The sequence below is a fragment of the Colletotrichum graminicola genome (genome assembly GCF_000149035.1).
Source record: "Colletotrichum graminicola M1.001 genomic scaffold supercont1.26, whole genome shotgun sequence".
Taxonomy (NCBI): domain Eukaryota; kingdom Fungi; phylum Ascomycota; class Sordariomycetes; order Glomerellales; family Glomerellaceae; genus Colletotrichum; species Colletotrichum graminicola.
Genome location: NW_007361030.1, coordinates 552473 through 573590, shown reverse-complemented (window position 1 = coordinate 573590; position 21118 = coordinate 552473). Strand labels below are relative to the sequence as shown.

The 21118-nt window shown below is 54.9% G+C and overlaps 9 protein-coding genes across 9 annotated transcripts; 3 read left to right on the top strand and 6 right to left on the bottom strand.

The window, feature by feature from the left end:
• Nucleotides 1–570: 570 nt before the first annotated feature.
• GLRG_06969 (uncharacterized protein) lies at nt 571–1456 on the top strand (the record flags this gene model as incomplete). The annotated part of the gene is made up of 2 exons (XM_008097509.1): nt 571–585; nt 659–1456. 2 exons carry the CDS (start codon nt 571–573, stop codon nt 1454–1456), a joined length of 813 nt encoding a protein of 270 aa, XP_008095700.1.
• A 644-nt stretch (nt 1457–2100) lies between these two features.
• On the bottom strand, nt 2101–2460 carry GLRG_06968 (LysM domain-containing protein; the record flags this gene model as incomplete). Its single annotated transcript, XM_008097508.1, has 1 exon — nt 2101–2460. One exon carries the CDS (start codon nt 2458–2460, stop codon nt 2101–2103), a length of 360 nt encoding a protein of 119 aa, XP_008095699.1.
• Nucleotides 2461–2658: 198 nt separating this feature from the next.
• On the bottom strand, nt 2659–3532 carry GLRG_06967 (uncharacterized protein; the record flags this gene model as incomplete). The annotated part of the gene is made up of 2 exons (XM_008097507.1): nt 2659–3204; nt 3302–3532. 2 exons carry the CDS (start codon nt 3530–3532, stop codon nt 2659–2661), a joined length of 777 nt encoding a protein of 258 aa, XP_008095698.1.
• A 1202-nt stretch (nt 3533–4734) lies between these two features.
• Nucleotides 4735–6395, top strand: GLRG_06966 (MULE transposase domain-containing protein; the record flags this gene model as incomplete). The annotated part of the gene is made up of 3 exons (XM_008097506.1): nt 4735–5305; nt 5361–5872; nt 6258–6395. 3 exons carry the CDS (start codon nt 4735–4737, stop codon nt 6393–6395), a joined length of 1221 nt encoding a protein of 406 aa, XP_008095697.1.
• A 232-nt stretch (nt 6396–6627) lies between these two features.
• On the bottom strand, nt 6628–9927 carry GLRG_06965 (uncharacterized protein; the record flags this gene model as incomplete). The annotated part of the gene is made up of 7 exons (XM_008097505.1): nt 6628–6786; nt 6847–8798; nt 8852–9186; nt 9238–9527; nt 9584–9627; nt 9686–9699; nt 9779–9927. The coding sequence occupies 7 exons, from the start codon at nt 9925–9927 to the stop codon at nt 6628–6630; spliced, it is 2943 nt and encodes a 980-aa protein (XP_008095696.1).
• A 1479-nt stretch (nt 9928–11406) lies between these two features.
• Nucleotides 11407–12619, top strand: GLRG_06964 (methyltransferase domain-containing protein; the record flags this gene model as incomplete). The annotated part of the gene is made up of 2 exons (XM_008097504.1): nt 11407–11670; nt 11798–12619. The coding sequence occupies 2 exons, from the start codon at nt 11407–11409 to the stop codon at nt 12617–12619; spliced, it is 1086 nt and encodes a 361-aa protein (XP_008095695.1).
• Nucleotides 12620–12866: 247 nt separating this feature from the next.
• Nucleotides 12867–13577, bottom strand: GLRG_06963 (ARP2/3 complex 16 kDa subunit; the record flags this gene model as incomplete). Its single annotated transcript, XM_008097503.1, has 2 exons — nt 12867–13217; nt 13323–13577. 2 exons carry the CDS (start codon nt 13575–13577, stop codon nt 12867–12869), a joined length of 606 nt encoding a protein of 201 aa, XP_008095694.1.
• Nucleotides 13578–14225: 648 nt separating this feature from the next.
• On the bottom strand, nt 14226–16083 carry GLRG_06962 (V-type ATPase; the record flags this gene model as incomplete). The annotated part of the gene is made up of 7 exons (XM_008097502.1): nt 14226–15018; nt 15078–15403; nt 15456–15617; nt 15671–15706; nt 15758–15777; nt 15834–15918; nt 15988–16083. The coding sequence occupies 7 exons, from the start codon at nt 16081–16083 to the stop codon at nt 14226–14228; spliced, it is 1518 nt and encodes a 505-aa protein (XP_008095693.1).
• A 528-nt stretch (nt 16084–16611) lies between these two features.
• GLRG_06961 (uncharacterized protein) lies at nt 16612–17788 on the bottom strand (the record flags this gene model as incomplete). Its single annotated transcript, XM_008097501.1, has 2 exons — nt 16612–17442; nt 17513–17788. The coding sequence occupies 2 exons, from the start codon at nt 17786–17788 to the stop codon at nt 16612–16614; spliced, it is 1107 nt and encodes a 368-aa protein (XP_008095692.1).
• Nucleotides 17789–21118: the final 3330 nt, after the last annotated feature.

Below are 21118 nucleotides of genomic sequence, written 5' to 3'. Positions count from 1 at the left end.
AAGATCTGGAACCTGCAGTCTTGACATAGATGGGAAGGTCAGACGTCGCTGCAAGGGCAAGATAATGTGCGTTAGTCGCCTAGGCAGATCGCCACAGCCTGCTTTACCCGTTTGGGAAATAAGATAGTCGGGAATTGAACACTGATTCGCTGGACAAGCCCGGATTTCCGGACCCAATTATCTAGAAGCCGCACAGACAGCCGGCCCGCCAGCCAATGTATGTACATCGTACATCGTCCCGAATCATCCTTCTTGTACATGGCACAAAGGGAAAGGTCATGCGTAGACTTTGGATACGTTGCCAAAAAGAAGGATGGAAGATGACAAGATCTAATTAAGCAAGTGTAGAGGCGATTTTCCGAATACGGTGTTGATATGGCTTACTGGCTAGGCGAGGCTCAACCCCCCATCTAGCCGGGCACATCCACACATATGTGTTGGGTTCCCAAGAACTCCCCATCAGTATGTTTCTAGCTTGCCGAACCTTTCCAGTCATCCGTCTTTCGGCCTTCTTCAACTTCTTTCTGCATTGGTCCGTGGATCGTTTGTCACCCACTATATGCCCGCATCATGAAGCTTTCCCTCGTCTTTGCCCTTTCTTACCTCATCACGGCCGCCTAGGCCGGAGGGTATCAGAACTGTCTCGTGGAGGGTTTAGCTCTTCGAGTCCTTCCTCATCGACCAGCAGAACCCTGAGGCAGATCGGAAGATCGGCTATCAGTGCAACAAGTGGAAGAACAACGCGTGCATTGGCTCCTGGGTTCCCTGCCGAGGAAAAGAGGGCCGCTCGCAGTGCAATTTTAATGACTTCCAGCTGTTCCTGGACAACACAAAACCGGGTATGGAGACTCTTCAGGCGGCCTACAGGCCCGACGACTCTCTGGACAACCGGCAGACGGCCGTGAATTGCATCTGGGCTTGGAGAGATCAGGATAAGGCGCCTTACAACTTCAGGGGGCACAAGGCGTTCAGAAACGGGCTCAACGACCACAACGACTTCATCAGAAACATCGGCCAGATCAGCAACGACAACTACAACAAGCCGGCCGTGAGAGCGGCCGCCGGTGACGCCGCCTTCAGCCGGGTGGACGATACGCTCACCAAGATCACCCAGGCCCGCGTTGCCGACCACGGCCGCTACCTGATCACGGCGGCCCAGAACGGCCTTCCCGGCGTCACCATTGTCGAGAAGGACATGGGTGCGAGCCCGTTCTATCGCCCCTCTTGGACGCCGCCACCGGTTGCCGAACCGGACACGCCGCAGTGGAAAACGGTCGACTGGGAGGCCACCATCAAAAACTCGGCCGACCCGGCCGCCACCCGCACTCAGGTACGCGGCTGGCTGGACAGCTTCTATCGCGGGCCCACGGCCAATAGTCACGCCAAAGATCACTGGCAAGTGCTTAGGTCGTACAAGACCAACAAAGACCGTACGAACCGGTGCCGGAAGCCCTAATCAGCCAAATGTCACTTTCCTTGATGTTGAAGGATAGCCCGAGGGACTTACCAAGAGAATAGGAGGGGGGGGGGGATAAATGATGTCACAAAAACGACGCCGTTAATTGCAAGCAGCAATTAACGCCTAATATTTCCTGTGATAAATGAGGACATTCAATTTTATCTAGAGGTAGTTACAATGTATATGCTTTTCTAGGACCGCCCCCTGGAAGTCGTCGTTCGAAGGGGTCTACAAGTGATTTCTTCATCACCTACTCAAGTAACTCAGGCTAGGTAGGGTTACCTCACAACGATGGTCTATACTGATCTGTATTACCACATCATTTCAAATATATGTTTTCAAGCTTCTGTAGCTGACTGTATAGCGAGGTTGGGTGCCACGGTATTTCGCGAGGATACAGGCAGTTGGCTTGAATTTGTCTACAACATTTTGACCCGGCAAAGGGTGAGCATGCCCATTGAATAGAATACCATCTTAACCTCATTCATTGCATTAAATTTATTGTTTTCTTTGTATGAGAAAACCTATTAATACTTGATTGCTCGAATAATAAACCCATTACTTGGATACCCTCCGGTCTACTTCGGAACCGATCCCATTTGTTATAACACGGCAACGCAAACATAGGCATTGGCCCACATTCAAGTGCAATCGCTCTTAACAGCGGGGTTCCAACGAACAAAGTTGGCCATGGTGATGCCGTAACTCGCGGTTATGACGTCGCAGGTCTGGTCGGAGGTGACGAAGTGGAAGGTCTTACAGGAGGTGGTCATGCCGCTTTGGATGGGCGTGGGCGTCTGGACGCCGTTGCCCGGCGTCGTGGGTGTGTGTCCGACGATAGAGATGCATATGTAGTAGTCGGGCCACAGCGCAGTGCAGTCGGACTTGACTGCCGGGTTCCAGGTCGTAATCTGCTGCACCGTGACGCCGTTCGAGGAGGCGATGGCGTCGCACGTGTCTCCGGACTTGACCTTGTAGAAGCGGTCACAGCTGCTCACCATACTCGGCTGGATGGGCGTCGGAGTGGCGATACCGTTGCCGGCGGTGGTTGTGGTTGCGGGAGGCTTGCTCGGGGTGTGACCGACGATGGAGACGCAGGCATAGGCGTTGGCCCAAAGCCCGGTGCAGGTCGCGCCCGCGCTTGGGTTCCAGCTTTGGAACTGGGCTACGGTAATGCCGTGCTTGGACGCAATCGACTCTCAACTATCGCTAGCGACGACCAAGTAGAAGGCGTCGCAGTTGTTCACGATCGTGGCCTGGGTCGGGGTGGGAGTGGAGATACCGTTGCCGGCAGTGGTGGGCGATGGCGTATGGCCAATAATCGAGACGCAAGCATAGGCATTGGCCCAGAGTCCGGTGCAGATCGCGCCAACGCTGGGATTCCAGCGCTGGAACTGGGCCACGGTGATGCCGTGCTTGGCTGAAATAGCGTCGCAACTATCGCCTGCAACAACGAAGTAGAAGGCATCACAGTTGTCCACAATGGTAGCTTGGGTGGGTGCTGGGGTAGTGATGCCGTTTCCTGGGGTTGTCGCCGTCGTCGTCGTCGTCGTCGATGACGACGGCTTAATGGTGGTAGTTGGGGGCTGAGTTGAAGTGACTGAAGTGGGAGTGGAAGTCCTGGTCGACAAAGTGGTCGACGTGGGAACAGACGTCGTAGAGGGACTCGGCGCAGGCTCGCCAAAGGCCTCGACGCAATACGACTTTCCGATCTCTACGGCACAGGTGGCGGCGAGCGAAGGATTCTGTTGAACAGGTTAGTCTATCCCGGATATATATAGGGTAGCAAGTCGAGACTCGATTATGACATCCCAATGCTGCATCACACAGTGGCGGACTTACCCAACGCTGAAATTGCTCCAGGGTGATGAAGTTCTCGCTGACAATGGCGTCGCAGGTGGTCCCTGCTCTAACATCCACCCACCAAGTGCAGTAGGTCGACGTGTCGGGAGCATAAGGCAGGTCTGGCGAAGGCCCATCACGAGCTTGCAGCATGCGGGGAGATCTTCCAGCGGCCACGGCGGATGAGAGGAGGCCAATGGCCAGAGGTAGAGTGAATGCGGAAGAAAGCATGGTGAAAGAATGACTTTGGACTGGACTCGGGATGGAAGGCTGACAGGAATGGGCTTGGATGCTAGGAGTCGAATTGAACCACCAGGAAACTTGGTCACATTATATGGACCACGATGCTTCAAAGTTATTCCTAGATAGAATATCCGTACTTCTCACCGCGCGTTGTTCTGTTGAGATCAAGGGGTGTACACTCCGGTCTCCCCGCTAGAATCTAGAATTGGCCAAAACTCGTATCAATAGTGGCTGCTGCCTGTCTGTAGGCTGACCATTGGACCAGCATACATAGTAAGGCCGTATCAGGGCGGATCTACTACAAACAAGTTGATATCACTCCCCACTCCAGCTTGACTTGCAAATGAATCCTCAAAAGGTACATATTGAGTCTCACACCTGGTCTAAAAGAATCCGCACAGGTAAGCGTAAGCTCCTAGTAGTGTTAAAATGTGGGGCTCATTTGGGTTGATATCAACTACACTAGCAGTTGCATGGATCATTCTGACTACACTACTAGGTATCTCGTTCATCCATATCTGAATATGACTAAGATTGGCAACAATAACTGCAGCCAGGGCTCGTGCAAAACACTAGCTGCATCCTTGAGTCGGAGAAACTTTGGGGCTTACGGCAACATGCGGTTCTCTTGGTGCTGCGCCCCTGTTCCTCGCAAAAAGAGCCTACCAAGGCCCTAGACTCTTAAGCAACGGAGCCTTGTGAGATCCTTTCGGACCTCGCCTATCAGAGTGATTTGAAAGGCGATAAGGTGCTCAATTCTCCTGTATTGATAGTAGTGAACATGATGATGTGTCAGCGTGGATAGCGATTCCAGCCGCGGGCAGAGAATGTGTCGCGATTACTGCCAGTGAACCTTGGACTTATACGGTCACGCATGGACAACATTATTTCGCGGATACCCGGGAGAGCCTGCGCCACGACGCGTCCAGCCGGTTGGCCTCCATCGACCTTTTCATCGACGTGCTTACCAAACGCAGCGACGTTACCCGTTTTGCTTGTCGCCGCGACAAGGACGGCAGCGTGGCAGGGGTCTTCTGGGCTTATGGCAGCGGCTTGAAGCTCTGGCAAAGGTATCCTGAGGTGTTGACTATGGGTATCACCTATAAGGTAGGCCGTTGCTGATAGTGCTCGATCGGTCTTCTGCCGTTCTTGCTAACCCTCCTCTGCCCGGGCAGACGAACCGTTTCCACATGCCGCTTCTGCAAGTTGTCGGGAACACTGCCGTGCAGACCACCTTCAACGCGTGTTTCTGTCTTGTGTCGGACAAGGACAAAAGTGCCTTGGAATGGGCCCTTTCGTATATGAAGACGCTGCTTGAGGCGGAGAGAATACCACAGCCCTCCGTTGTTGTCACAGACCTCGACCAGTGTCTAACAAAAGCGGTCAAGTCAGTGCTCCCGGCTACAACGCATCATCAGATCTGTGTGCAGCAATTTCTCAAGAAGACGGCCTCACAAATCAAGAGCATGTGGCGCGGGCCTGTCGAGAAAGCGCCTGTCGCTCCGGTAGACGATGCCGGTGGTTGGCCCGGAGCCCGTGGCGGCAATATCGTGTCCGGGGTGGATTGGCAGGCCGGCACAACAACCACCACCGCATCCACCTCCACTACCGCCACCCCTACGACGGCCGACGACGAGGCGATCTACACCCACAACCCCGACGGGTTTACTGCCGCCTGGAAGGCAGTTGTTCACGCGCCAAGCGAGGCGGCGTTTTGGAATACCTGGAGGTCGCTCAAACGCAGCTTTGAAGACCAGGAGGGTGCGCCATCCGGTTCTCTCTCTCCCCCATTCACAAACTTGGCTAATCAACTCAGAACTTATCGCTTATTTCGAGGCGCGCTACCTGCCAAGCCACTCACAGTTTGCCGCCTTCAAGATCAACAGGGTACGCAGCTACGGGGTCAAGACGGCGTCGCTCACACAGGGCGGCCGCAGGGGGCTATCATCTCACATCCTCCGCGACGGCCCCGACCTCGAAGCCCTACACCAAAAGTTTCATGTCATGGTCTTCTCGTCGGACCAAGATTGCTATACGAGGTTAGGCGCCGAGCATCGCCGTTGGCGGCCGAGGGCACACTCTCCAATGCTTAAGGGCCTTACCTTCCGAGTACCTTTCAAGGCACTTGACTTGCTATACGAAGAGTATATGCATGCCAACAATGCCTTTGCGCAGCGCGGCGACCTACCTTCATGTACAGGAAACTTCCAAATACAGTGGGGGTTGCCCTGCCGTCACGAGCTCCTCCGCCGCCTCCACGGCGGCGGGGATGGCGGGGAGGTCACGTATGACGATATTGACTCCTACTGGTGGCTGGACCAGGGTCCTGTGAGTATTCTTGTAGCCCGAGTCTTCTTCTTCTTCCTCTTCTTCTTCTTCCTCTTCTTCTTCTTCTTCTTCTCCCTCTTTTCCTTTTTTTAAAAAAAAAGAAAAAAAAGAAAAAAAGAAAAACCAGCTAATTTTGGCTGTGTCCACAGCTCGACCTTATCGCCCACCACGACCAGACCCGGGACAACGGCGTCTGATCGATTGGCGAGGATATGCACACGCATGATATAGCCTGTGGCGGGGCTGATGCTAAGTGGCACTGTATAGAAGTTGAGCTATTGTGATAATAAACGTTGCTTGCGAATGCTTTGGAGAGAGAAAACACCCAAGATCATGACTTCCACGTGCAAAGCGTTTGCTTTCTATGCCATTGTACTCTACATAGACGGCGCGATCAGGTCCCCGCCAGTGGCAAGAGAGTGCCACTCCTGGAGGCTACCTCTACATGGAACAAGAGGGTGCCAAACACAAACGCAAGAGCGCCACCGCCGGAATAGAACACGATCAGATCTTCGAAAACTAACCTACTTTTTTCATTACGCCCTCAAATCAACGACGCTCACCTCTCGTTTTGCTACCTTTAGTGAATGAGTGCCACCGCGATACCACCAGAGACGCCCACGCCCAGTAGTTTGCCATGCATAGAACACACCGACATCGACGACAGCCACGGGCAGGGGACGAAAAGACAAAACCGGGGCGCGGGTATTCCATTAAGAAAGTAATTGTGTGCATTGTAACAGAAGGGTGCTGCGCTATGTAACCATGACATTGCTAAATGCGTCCGATATGTCAGCCGGGGTCGGCGCTTGAAACTTTTCCGGCGTGTAACCGGCGGCAAGGCGCTCCTGCATGATCTTCAGAAGAACGGCGGGGACGCTGTCGTCCGTGGCGCGGATAGTGAGACGAACCATCTGAGAATAATTGTTAGCAAAGGAACTCCGTTTGATGAAATAGATGGGATGTGGAATCACCTTCGTCCCGTAGTTCGGCTCAAGGCGCATCAAGCAACCAAACTTGCCCGCCTCCGATGTGTGAAGAACGCTCGCTCCAACAAAGTTCTTGGCGTTCGGGTCAACGCCGTCAAGGACACGCCACCTGAAGCCCTCAACGGTTTGCCGAACGAAGAACTCAGTCAACTCCCTATCCGCCTTGCCGGGGGTCAAACCGAAGATCTGCTGGGCTTCGCGGGGGGCACCGCCAATCTGCTTCCAACGTCTGAAGAAGTCTTCTGCGGAGAGGTCTGCAGGGTCCATAAACTTGTGGGCGGTGATAGGCAGCTTCAGGGTGACAGCCTGAAGCGCACCAGCGAGGTAGCTGATGCGTACCGTTGGGCTCTTGTCAAATACGCTCTTGCACTCGAACATGACGACCTGCTGGGACTGCCCACCCTGGTAGATCGTGCTCTCTGGCAGGTTCTTCACGTCCCACGTAAGCTTGCCCTTCTCGTTTTCGTCAAGGTCAAGTGTTGTGGTAAAAGAGCTCAACGCGGTGGGCGTCTTGTTCTTGAAGTAGAGAATCAAGCACGCCATTTGGCCTCTGTACTCGGACCGCACACCGACTTGGATTTGGCCATCCTCGTACAAAATACCTTCTGCCTTGAGCAGCAGTTTGTTGTATCCGATTTCCCAGTTGGGGGATAAGTGAGCGGCACTTGCCAAGTTGGGTGCCTTCGTCTTGGGCTCAGCGGGTCCAATGTTGTTCATGTCCAAACCAGCCAAGTCGTTGACGCCGTTGCCATTTGTTCCGTTGGGGCCTCCGTTGCTGGCGTTAGGGTTGCCGTTTGTGCTGAAGGTTCGCTTAAGGCCGCCCTCCTTGGCTATCTTCAGCTCTACCGCGTCTGTGTTGGCATCCTTACCACCGACAATCCAGGTTCTCTTATCACTGGTATTGGCGTGCTTCTGATGCACTCTGGCGAGCAGAGCAGACTGGCGTTCCGAGAAAGGGGGCATCTCGTCGCAGACGGTTCGCAGGAGATCGTCTGTTGGCATGGTTGCCAGCGTCAGGTACTCGCATGCTCTCTGCTGAAGCTCGGAGTCGAGTGTGTGACTGAAGACTTGGAAGGCCTTCAGGAGCTGGGGCTTGATTTCCGGGAAGAGGTTGACGAATTTGACATAACAAGAAAGAATCATAGCCCTTGTACTTGACGAACAAGCGGCAATCTTGCTCTGGAGAGCCAGGAACTGTTCAATGGGACTGCACTTGGGCTGATCGGCGATGAGATGACCGAATTCGCCCAAGATGTACGCTCCGATTTTAACCAGCGTCTCGTGGCAGTGGTCTGACTTGACATACTGCAGGGAGTGCTGCGACGCGTAAACCTGCAACTCCTCATTGTTCGTCACGATCTGGATGACACGCTGCCACACCTCGTCGCTGACGTGATCACCGGCCATGGCAATCAGGCGCAGCGATATGTCGACATACCACTGTACATCAGTGGCGTATCGTTCGGTCAGAATAGCAATCTTCAGCACCATCTCCTCGCGGATTGCAAAGTCAGCGTTCTGGAGGTAATGAAGAAGCTCGCCGACAATGACCTGAGCATTCGACGAGTCGCACATGCTGTAAAGGAGGTCGAGACCCTTCCTCCGCACACTGATATCCCTGTCCTTGAGAGACCCGAGGATAACGTCCTGGTGCTGCTTGATAGGCTCCAGAGTGTCGATACGAGCTGCGAGATGCGTCATGGCCTCCAATCCCAAGTAGCGGACGTTGGTTTCCCTAGAAGTCAAGAACCGTCCCAAACGAGACGAAATCTGCTTCAGTAACGCATTCTCGTTGTCGAGGTGAATAATGAGGTTGATGGCTTCGAAGAGAACGGCGTTCTGGGCGTTATTCTGCTGCACGTTCTTCGTCTGCTCCATCGCGAGGTTCAAAATCTTTTGCAGGGATTCTCGGATCATATCGCGGATGTGGGTATCGTCTGGAGTAATTTAGTTCTCCGTCACTCAATCCGGGGCCTCATTCACAACTCACCCGAAGGGGGGAAGTACTGCAGTAGGCGCAGAAGCTTGACCTGGAGCCAGGGACACGGAACCTTGTAATAAAGATAGTCCGGAGTATACTCGCCATCGATGACTATCCTCTTCATCCTTGCGGCGGCCTTGGCGTATGCCCCCTTGTACGCGTCCAGGTTATCTTGGGCAAGGGCCATGACGAGTGATGTGACGGACAAAGCTACGCCGACATCCACGTCATCCATCAGCGAGATGATGCGTTCGGCCCATTGTGGTTGAACAATGTCGGGGTTCTTGCGGTACAAGCGGAGGAGTGTGAGGGATGCCTTCTTCTTGACGAACGCCTTGGAAGTCCTGCGTCCCTGTTAGCCTACCATTCTAGAACCATTTCAGGCCGTTACATACGGCGAGATCAAAAGTCTGTGGACCTCTCCGCTGAGGGCCTCTCCCATTTCCCTGCCACCAACGTTGGCGATCGCGTGGAGAGCTAGACAATTGAACAGCTCGTTGTGGTCCAACAAGTCCTTTCGTATACTGTTGACGACTAGGTGCAGCAGCTCGTGCTTCTCGTGCAGGAAGAGGGTCATGGCAAGGTAGCCAATCTGCTTCTCCGAGTACTTGTTCGCCGAAATGAGGTTGACGGCTTCGAGGTGGCCAAAGTCGACGTTCCATCCGAGGATGTAGATGTAGAGGAGCTTCGCGGATCGTCAGCCCACTGCCTCAAGCCCATGCTTCAGCAAAGCTTCCTTACCTTGCACACATATTTCTTCTTGTGGTAGCCACTGAGATTTCCGTCTGTACACAAGTTAGCACGACCTCACCCCGCCTGCCAAACATCAAAGTCGATCCTCACCCTTGAACTTTTGTCTGTACGCAGGGGTATTCGTCAGTATGCCACGGTGGAATATTGCGGGTCAGCAAACCCGGTGAGGGGTGCTTTGCTCACCGAATGTTGGCCAACTCCTTGTTGATTCGCTTCTCCTCCAACTCCCTAGCTCTGGCGTTTCTCAGGTCGGCAATGAACTGTACCAGTCCTCGCATGTTCGAGTTGTTGCTGGTCGAGCGGCCAAGGAAGCCGGACGCTGCGGACGACATGTTTGCGGTGGTTCTCGAGTCGGACAAGGGGCTTTCTTGGTCGGGTCTTGTCTATCTCCAACGGTTCTTCCCCCCCTCCTCTTCGCGGGACGGGACGGACGGAGTCGACGGACGGACGGGCGTCGGTGGACCTCGGCCACAGGTGTTTCGCACAGGTGGCGCGATTGCGGCCTCGATTCGATGTTGGGATACGGGGAATCGGTGGGCGTGGTGTTGTCTGCTCTGGGCGAGCGTCGGGCTTTCACTCCATGCGCGCGAGGGGTATTGGTTGGAATTGCCGCTCGCTTACCCTAATAGCCGGTTCGCTTGCTAGATTACTGATGCGTGGAGTTTGGGGAAGGGATCAACGGTCGGCTCTGCGAACAGTGAACGACGGACTCGGCGGCTCGAACTCGAATCCGGGCGGCAAGTCCCGCTGCGGGCGTGTCTTGACACTGCCTCTCGGGGGAGGGGCGACTGTGGACAGGTTTGCTTCCCCGGGGGGTCGACGCGCACGCGAGTAAGGGCGTGGGCAGTAGATTGGCGGAATAGGGGGCTGACCGATTCGCGACGTTGCACCGGAGACAAGGGAAGTGGGCAAGACGGGAAACAAAAACACCTAGGAAAGGGGCCCAGGGGCTTTGAGCTTCGCGGATGAGAGCGGGAGAGCGAGAGAGTGTGTGAGAGTGAGAGTGAGAGAGAGAAAACGACACTTTAGAAACAGTGGAGGCTCAGGCTCTCGTACTATGCCCGGAAGGCTTGGGAGCGTTAAGGCCGTAGGTAGCAATGTGTGGAGATGGCGAGCCGGCGGTCAATTGGCCCTACGGACCGGACGAAGGGTGAAAGCGCAGTCGAACGGGCCTGTCAAACCGCCCACCAGTCAGTCGACCGCTGCAACTCTAGAGTTCCAACGTCCCAGCGCTGCTTGTTGCTTGTTTCTCGAGGACCGGGGGGACTTGGCGCATCAAGGGTTCCAAGGTCCGCCTGGTGATTAGCGGGAGCGTGGAGCGTACATAGTACCTCGGTTTACCTAGGTACAAACATATGTAGGTAGGTACCATGGCACGAATGCAGAGCGCCTACTTACAAATTGCAGAGTATTACATATCAGTAAGTAGACATGAACCTGCTCTCCGGCGCTGACTGATGGGCAACTCGACCTGTTCCGCCGGGGTGGATGTTCCTGAGCGCCCAAGACGGGTGCGCATCCAACCCCGTCGAAAGATACGTATGTACCTCGGCACGCTAACCTAAACTTGTTCCTGTCAATTGGCGAAGCTCCAAATGTGCTGCATCATCGAAGGTCGTGAATTCCCATTGAAGCTTCTAGTGCATCTCCCACCCCCCCTAGCTATCAATCCAAAGATAAGAAAACCTTCTTTTTTACACCTCCCTCCCGCCCTCCCTCTCTCCCTCATACTTGCAACCATCCCAATTCCAGATCCGAACTCTCCCCCACCCATGTTCGCCTTCGCCCGTTCCAGAAATGTAATGCCAGTAATGAACCGCACGATCAAACGCCTGTGCCTCGCGGCGGCTGCTCCGTCCGCGCCGGGCTCCTGCCTCCTCGCCGGCGCCGTCCCCCGCCGCTCCTACGCCTTCGCCTCCGGCGGCGGCGGCGGCGGCGGCGCCCAGGCCTTCCAGGTCTTCAACCGCCGCACAAAGTGGTTGCAAAAGGAGCGCGCCGCCTCCAACGTCGAGGCCAGCCGCCAGGCCGATTACCTCAAGGACGAGGTCGCGAACCGTCTCTGCGAGCGGTTGCTTGTAAGTCTCACCTCCAAACAACCCCCGCACCCCTCTTCCCCAACATGGCCACAAGGGGGGGTCCATTTGGGATATGGCTCGCCGAAGAAGGGTGGTCGCTGACATGCGCGTGTGCAAAAAACGACAGGACATCAAGCGGAGGTTCCCCCGCGTCCTCGACCTAGGCGCCAACTCGTGCAACGTCGCCCGCGCCCTCACCCGCGAGAACCCCGATCCGGACCCCGCGAAGCCCATAACCCCGGCCCTGTCGGCGCGCATCGACGAGCTCGTCGCCGCCGAGTCGTCCCATGCCCTCCTGCACCGCGACGCCGACCTTCCCTTCAACGCCAACATAAACATCACCCGCCAGGTCCTTGTCGACGAGGAGCATGTCCCCTTCCCCCCCGAGACCTTTGACCTCGTCCTGAGCTCCCTGAGCCTTCACTGGATCAACGATCTCCCCGGCGTCCTGACCCAGATCAACAACGTCCTGAAACCCGACAGCCCCTTCATGGGCGCCATGATCGGCGGTGACAGCCTCTTTGAGCTGCGCACCTCGCTGCAGCTTGCCGAGCAGGAGAGGCGCGGTGGCATCTCCCCCCACGTGTCGCCGCTGGCCGATACCCGCGATGTCGGCGGCCTCATGCAGCGCGCCGGCTTCAAGATGCTGACCGTCGACGTCGACGACATTGTCGTCGACTACCCCGACACGTTTGCTCTGATGCAGGACCTACAGGCCATGGGCGAGGGCAACGCCATCCTGGGGAGAGAGATGGGCCCCATCAGGAGAGAGGTGCTCCTTGCGAACGAGGGCATCTACAGGGAACTCCACGGCAACGAGGACGGGAGCATACCCGCGACGTTTAGAATCATCTACATGATCGGTTGGCGCGAGGGCGGAGATCAGCCCAAGCCGTTGCCCAGGGGCACTGGAGATGTGAACCTCAAAGACATCCTAGAGTCCAATTAGATGTTGTGACACTTGTAACAATACCCCGCCCACCAAAGGAGGCTGGTGTAACATAACAAAAACATGAAGAAAAATCTATGGCTTTCGTTGTCGACACGCCAGTCTGTCTAAATTTGGAATCGTTGAAGGCAAGCTTGCATTTGCCTACACCGAGCATGGCCCGCGCTCGTCATGAACTTCATTATCGCCACCTCACCACCCGTCTGCCTTCTCCTTCTCTCTCTCTCCTTGCAACCCGCCCCCACCCTTAAACCCTTCTCCAGTCAGTCATAACACGGCCAATGGTACCCAGGCCAGCCACGTCGACAACCTTCTCGTGCCAGCTGAGCAGCACGCTCATTGCGCTACCCACGCTCTCGTTCGTGGCTCCCGGTCGGCCACCCATCTGGCTGAAGCCCGTGGGGGCGGCCTGCGGCGGCGGCGATTTCAGGCCGCCAGAGCCGGCCGCGGACCCTGCCATGCCCTTGTAGATGTACTTCATGAGGACGTCGAGCAGCTCGGGGCCGCCAGCCGAGCCGTAGATGGCCTTGAGGAGGGGCGTCATCTCCGAGGCCTTGATGGACTGGAGAACCTCGGTGATGGTCTGGAGGTGGGCGTCCTGTCCAAAAAGCACGTTAGCGACTACGTTAAAAAGCCTGACGCCAATATATATGGTGCTATTCCGGCGTAAAAAACACCCAACTGGAGAAGGGGTCCAACGCACCTTGGCGGTATCGGGACCGTTGTAGACGGGAAACTCCAAGCACCCCCTCAATGCACCCTCGGCGTCACCGCCACGGAGCAGCTGCCGCACCTGGCCGGCGAGCTGCCGCACCTCGTCCTCGCCAATCTCAGGCTGTGGCGGGCGCAACGTTGACGTGTCAAAGTTACAAGCCGAGTCCTCTTGCAGGGCGTCGATGTTGATGGTCCGCCAGGCATCGCTGAGCGTTGCGGACGTGTGTTGCTGGATAATGGACATTGTCGCAAGTGTCGATCGAGTCGAGGTGAATGTGTTTCGCAGAACGGCAAAGGGATCGAGGGTTGCCGGTACACAGTCCAATGGCACAGGGTTCTCGATGTAGGCTTTGCGTAGCAACTCTCGTCTTGCGTCAGGTAAGGCAGGGAGGTGAGGTAAGGTAGGTAGCGGTAGCCGCAGGCATGGTGGGGAGTTGGCCCAGTGCGGAGGATGTGGGGTTCGATGAGGCGGTGCGCCTGGCTGACGACGCTGGTCCGTGCAGATGCTCCTCAATGCCAACCAGCTGCAAACCGGGTCTTGGCCATAGTGCCAGTACATCATCGGCTTCGATGTCATCGTCAGGCACGATGTTCGTTATACTAAACAGCAAAGTTTCACTCATTGTCATTTTCTGCAATTAACACCAAGAGTGAGGGCACGTCTGAGCTAGAAAGAAACAACAGATATTGCAGCTCGTCCTCTACAAACAGAAACATCACTAGAAGACAAGCTGGTTACGAACTGATAATTTGCATGCCATTGTCTAGGTCCAAAAGCTGCCCGACACACTCATTCGTGCCCCCCACATACGTATACACAAACGTCAACCGGTTGTCATTCCACGCTGCCGGCCTCTGGAGATTCAAGCACCCGCACGGGACGTCCCTCCACTTATGCGTCAATCAGGTTCTCCTCGTTTTGCTGCACCTGCTCTCTCTGCTTGCCCTTATCCTTGGCTTCCTTTGCCGCACGCTGGTAGAACTCGTTGAGGATCTTGCCGGGAATACGGTTAAGGAGCTCCTTGGGGTACAAACGGAGCAAGCTCCAAGCGAGGTCAAGAGACTCGTAAATGGTACGCGCCTCATACTGGCCCTGGTTGATGAACTGGCGCTCGAACTTCTCGAGGAACTCGAGGGAAAGCTTGTCCTCGGCGGACAGAGCCTCCTCGCCGACGACAGCCTTCATGGCAGCGGCGTCACGACCGATGGCGTACTTGGCGTAAAGTTGGTTGGAAACATCGCCGTGGTCCTTGCGAGTCATGCCCTCGCCAATGGCGGACTTCATGAGACGGGACAGAGACGGCAGGACGTTGATGGGCGGGTAGATACCACGGTTGTAGAGACCTCTGTCGACGAAGATCTGACCCTCCGTGATGTAGCCCGTCAAGTCGGGAATAGGGTGGGTGATATCCTCGTTGGGCATAGTCAAAATAGGCACCTGAGTGATGGAACCGTTACGTCCCGACACACGACCGGCGCGCTCGTAAATGGTGGACAAATCAGTGTACATGTAACCGGGGTAACCACGACGACCCGGGACTTCCTCGCGGGCGGCCGAAACCTCACGAAGGGCGTCGCAGTAGGCGGACAAATCGGTGAGAATAACGAGGACGTGCTTCTCGAGCTGGTAGGCGTAGTACTCGGCGGTCGTGAGGGCGAGACGAGGAGTAATGATACGCTCGATACTGCGCGATTGTCAGTCCGTTTTATTGCGACTTGCGCCACGGCGCCACGGGGTACTTACGTAGGGTCGTTGGCAAGGTTGAGGAAGAGAGTGACACGCTCCAGACTGCCGTTCTCCTCGAAATCGCGGGTGAAGAATCTGGCCGTCTCCAAGTTGACACCCATGGCACCGAAAACGATGGAGAAGTTCTCTTCGTGGCCGTCGTGGACGCCCTTGTTGGTAACACCCTGCTTCTGGACCAAACTGGCCTGTCTGCAGATCTGGGCGGCGATTTCGTTGTGTGGCAGACCGGACGAAGAGAAAATGGGGATCTTTTGGCCACGGGCGATGGAGTTCATGGTGTCGATGGCAGAGATACCGGTCGAGATCATTTCTTCGGGGTATTCCTATGCTACGTCAGCGCCTGGGCTACAAGCCGCGAGGGGGACGTGAACTTACGCGGGAGAAGGGGTTGATGGGACTGCCGTTGATGTCGAGGTAGTCCTCGGCCAAGACCTTGGGGCCCTTGTCGATGGCACGTCCGGAGCCATCAAAGATACGACCGAGCATGTCCTCCGACACACCGAGCTTCAAGCTCTGGCCCGTGAATTCGACTTTCGTCTGGCAGAAATTTAGCGCACGCATTCTTTGTCGAGATTGCCATGATCTCATACCTTCTGGACATCGATGCCTGATGTACCCTCGAAGACCTATTTCCATCGTCAATCGGTGTTTTTCGCATGATCGCTCGGCTCGCATACCTGGACAACGGCTCGGTCACCTGTAGATGTTGGTCAGCAAGCAGGCTAATGCAAACGGGCGTGGAATGGTAAATACCTCGGGCCTCAAGGACCTGACCCTGTCTGTTGGTTCCATCGGGCAGGGTCAAGGAGACAATCTCGTTGTATCTGGGGAATTTGACCTAGACGCGAAGTCAGCGTTGCAACTCCAGCATCCCTCTGCGATAGCCGGCGCGACGGGCGACACGCACATTCTCGAGAATGACGAGGGGTCCGTTGACACCGCCGACGGTGTTGTACCGAATCCTCGGCACGATGGAGTAGGAGGGCTCCCGGGGGTCACTCATTGCTTCTGACTATCAATGAGACAGCGCCCGTGTAGAAGACAATGCGTGTTGAGTCGAGAGGGTCGATTAGGAAGGGCGCGGGTGGGCGGATGAATGGAGACGTTGCGAGGCGACGTAGGTTAGCTGGAGGAGGTTGGCAGGTCGTTGCAGTGTCGTCAAATGCACAGCACTGGAGCTTGCTTCGTCTTGGTGGAGCCCACTCGGCAAGCTGGGTCACAGTCACAGGTGGTGCCCCCCCGATTAGATCAGTGGTCCTCACTTCACTGAGGGGGGGGGGGCGCCTGGGAGAGCTTCCCAGCGTCAGCGTCAGTGTCAGGTTGGGCGTTAGCGCCAGTGTGCAGTGACATCACATGACTGCATCTCCTCCCTCACAGTCTTTTGAGGTACCTAGATCCTAGGACTGACTGCACCATTGATATGTGAAAGACATGCAACGTTTTTCAAAAAAAGGAAAAGAAAAAAAAAAACAGATGTCTCAACCCCCAACTATTTAGGTAGACTTGAATTCCATCAAGAACCGTCACCCAATTACGCCGCCTCTTCACGATCTCTGGCTCCTAATACCGCCTTGCCAACAGTGCTGTCGTTGGCCTTTCCCAGCTCGCCCGTGATCCAAGCACCGATATCCGACATGGCATCCAGATCAATGCCAGTCTCCATGCCCAAACTTTCGATAAAGTAAATCATGTTCTCTGTGGACACGTTGCCGGTAGCACCAGGGCTGTACGGACATCCTCCAAGCCCACCAACACTGCTGTCAAACGTGCGAATGCCGTGTTCCAAAGAAACGGCCGTGTTCACCAGCGCCTGGCCGTACGTGTCGTGAAAGTGCATGGCAATATCCTCATTCCTGATGCCCGCAGCTCTCATACAGTTCAGCAGTTCCTTCGTCCGTGGAGCCGTGCCCATGCCGGTGGTGTCTCCCAGCGAAACCTCGTCGGCCCCCGACTCCAACAGTTCCGTAGATATCTCGGCCACCTTGTGCGGGTCGACGTCATAGCCCTCGAAGGGGCAGCCGAGGACGACGGAAACGTATGCGCGGACGCGGAGACCGGCGGCCTTGGCATCGCGGATGACCTCACGGAAACGGTCGAGTGATGTCGCAATGTCGCAGTTGAGGTTCTTTCTGGAAAAGGACTCGGTCGCGGCCGCAAAGACGGCAATTTCGACGGCGGGCTTTGATGTGTCTGCTGATGGCTGGAGCTGCGATGCGAAAGCGCCGGGGTACTTCGCCAGCAGCTCCTGGGCGTTTTGCAGTCCCTTTATGTTCGGGGTGAGGAACGAGTATGATGTTTGCTGCAATGGGGAGGAGATGTTTCGTTTCAGGATGTGCTCGAGGATGTCGCTTGAATTGGCCATCTGCAAGTATTCAACGTTAACAATACGACTTTCCGAAGATTGTCAGACCACATTCAGTAAGTAGACTTACCTGAGGAACCCATTTAGGAGAGACGAAACTGCCGCCTTCAATCGTAGAGACGCCCGTTTTGGCGAGCCTTTCAATCAAATCGACCTTGGTGGCAAGGGGTATCGTCTTCTTTTCGTTCTGCAGCCCGTCGCGAGGACCGACCTCCACGAGCTTCACGTAGTTGTCGCGGGGCGGCTGGTGAATTGGGCTGCTGGCGGTCGCGAGCCCCCTCGCAGGGATTCGGCTAACCTGAACCCTCTTGCTCGCCCTACAGATTGCTGGACGGATGGCAAGCATTTTGAAGTTGAATTGTTTAGAGATTGTCAACGAGGGGTTGATCGGCAACTCGTAAGTCAACTGGAGGAGAGCTTGGCCGCATATCGTCGGCTTCTGCAGAGTGCAGTGCCTCGGTCAAAGCTGCCGGCTGCCATCTGGTGCCAGCTGGCGACGGTGACTTCCAACCCAAATGGGCTTTGGAGCCCATTGTTTCTGCAACTATTACAAGACCACTGAGTGTGTATTAACAGTCCATGCGATATGTCTCGCATCATCGTGAATAAACTTCATCGCATTTTCCCTCGACCTGACAGCCTCCCCTCCTTCAGTATTTTTCGCTGTTTGGCATGGGGCCCCTATATCAATTGAAAGTGAGGACCTTTGCGGACCAGACTGATGCGCATCGTCTTTGGCCAGTATCTGACGATGCAAACAAGCGGTACAGCAGACGGGCTGGAGGACGAATTGAACCAAGCGCAATGTCCCCCTGACCACACGTTACCATCGGAAGAGCATATGTCGGCATATGTCGAGGGCAACTAATTGACGCATCCCCGCGGGGGTTCTAGCTTCCTTCTAGGATACATACATAGTGACTAGCTACCGCGTGTCGATGCTGCTTTGGCTCATTTTATCTGTATGACTGCTGAGATCTGTTTGCTAAAACGACTACCAAAATGACAACGAGAAGGAATCCGACTCGGATAACGGGCCTCGTGCTTCTCTTCTCGCCCTCAATGTCCTAATTGTGCCTCGACTCGCAGCTGCGCAGACGCCAACGTATGCATCGGTGCCAGCCATCGTGCCTACATTGGCCGGCCCCGCGAAGCCGAATACAACGCAGTGGGAGGAACTCTGTACGACCAAATGCTTAATCGCACCGTGGCTGTACGCATCGGCATATGGACACCAGGTCTTACCGAATCGCTGACCGGCGTGGCCACGCAGGTCCTGGACGGAGTGCACAAACTCGGCGACGTTGGCGTAATTAATAAGGAGCAATTGTTCGCCGCACGCGACGAGAACACTCGACGGTCATGACTGACTGCTACTGCCCGGCCTTACGAAACGATCGGGGTGTATGTCTCACACGCGGGCGGCTCTCCATGACGTTTCGGGCCAAGATGATTTGCCAGGAACTGCCTCCATATTGTTTGCCAAACCGAGGCAGCGAACTTATTCACAAAGCAACTGCTTGAGGGTGTCTGCCCGGGGTTACGGCAGCGGATAATGTCAGCTTACCACTCCGGACAGGGACGACGACGACGGCGACGAGCGCGGAAGCGACGGGGCAGAAACGTCGAGAGGAAGTGGCCCGGATGGCGCTACCGGGGTTTTGAGTATTTCACCAAGCCTTTTTGCGGCAACTGTGGTGAGAATGGTATTTGCGTTGCTATGACGTGGGAACCTGGTAATAATGGGTGCAACATCGAAGCTTCAAGTGCAACTTATCATCATAGTGGTTACCTTTTTTCCAATGTTGAGATAAAACGATTGCCTTTATATTACTTATCAAAGACTTCAACGTCCTAATGACTTATTTAAACGTTCATATTGCATTCCAGCCGCCCCAGCGAGGGCCTGGCGTCCTCCAGTGCTCTTCATGGATCACCTCGATCGTGTGTACAGATATCGAGGCCTGATAATGTTAGATTGAGAGCTCGTAAAATCTGACGTTCGGTCATGTTTTCTGTTTGAGTTACTGTACTTTACATTTTGTTTCGTTCCGCAGTGCCAAAGTTGAGCATTAAAAACCAACGTTCTCTCAATGAGGGACTTTTTGACACTCGACATCGTCATGTCATCTATACCGGATTTTGATCCTAGCAGATGAATCGCAGGACTAGAAAGGCTTGGTTACTCGTCAATTGATCTTCATCAAGAGTTCGATGTCTGGTCGATTTGAGTATGTCGCTGGATCTGGACCATACTCGGTCTCCTCCGACCGGCGACACGGCAAAAGGGTAGCTGTGAGTAACATCAAACCAGTCCATAGGCAGCAACACGAAAAATAAAGGATAACATTGCGATAGTCTCTTGAGATTAACAGATCCATATCATGTATTTCAAACAACCCGCCCAAGGGAGGCACCCCTCGATAACGCGGCGTGTTTGCCCGACAGGTGGGATTGTCCCCATCACAGTGACACTTGCAGGGGACGCTTCCAAGACAGTTTAGCACTTGATCATATCACACGTATTACTGTTGAGCCTCCTCCCACCCGTATTCCTACGATATTCCTATTCTTCTTCTGCACCCTTAATTGAACTCTAGAGGCACCACACACTAGGCACGGCACATTATCAGGATCACCTCCTGTATGGCTGCCAGAATGCTGAGTGATCGAGTGACTCACATGTACTTCGCAAACAGACCATAACTCTCCATACACTGACTTTGCTTCGGCTACTAGGTTTGCTATGAAAACTGGGCCATCTGCCACCCCTTTGCCTGGTACTTGACCAACAGTTCCTCCATCTCCCATACGAGTAACGCACGCGTGCCTGTACATCGAAAAGCATGGCCGGGCTCTCTGATCTGGTGTACCCGTTACCAACAAAAATCCTAGACGAGACAACCGGGGACAAGACATGCTACCTGCCCTCTGCCGGCACGGGTGCACGCTGCAGCCAGATTTGGCCATTAGGGCTATCTGAGCCAGATTCTGACAGGAGCTTGTTTCTCTACATGTCTCCGATATGACCAGTGGAGACAGCACCGGAGATAGTTGGCTCGCGGCGACGCCTCGCAACAAAGTTTCCGGGTGAGATGGTATGAAAAAAGCGAACAATCATGTACGCATGCCCATTGGTTGCAACTGAAACCTTGGTTTGTACTTTGAAATACTTCCCATTCATCAATGGCATAGACATCGCGAGTTCGCTCGTCTTCTCATGCAGACGAAGCAAGCAAATAAACAGGCAAAGAAAACAAATGTCGTGGCTCGTTGCTAGGGGCTGCCAAAAATAAGGTTAAAATTGAGTGCTCGAGTGCAGCGGCCCCAAAATATCAGCAGCCTAAACCGCCTGGCTTGTCCCACCCGTTCGCCGCGGAAGCCAATCAAATGCTCGCAAACGCCGCCCGAAGCAGAAACGTGCAGTAGTTCGCGGCTAGGACCGGGGGGCATTCCCGTCCTGCAAAGCGATGTGAGTGCGTTTAAGTCGACTACATTTCGTCGGTGTCGTTCATGACGAGAACTGGAGGCCACGCGTTGATGCGTTTGAGGACATTGGGGGATCTTCTGACCAAGAAGAAGGAAGAGGAGGGTATAGATTAGGACGTACCAAGCTAGGCAAGACTATACATAAGGTACTTACACAGCAGATGGATGCCTGCACAGTGCAGCCCCA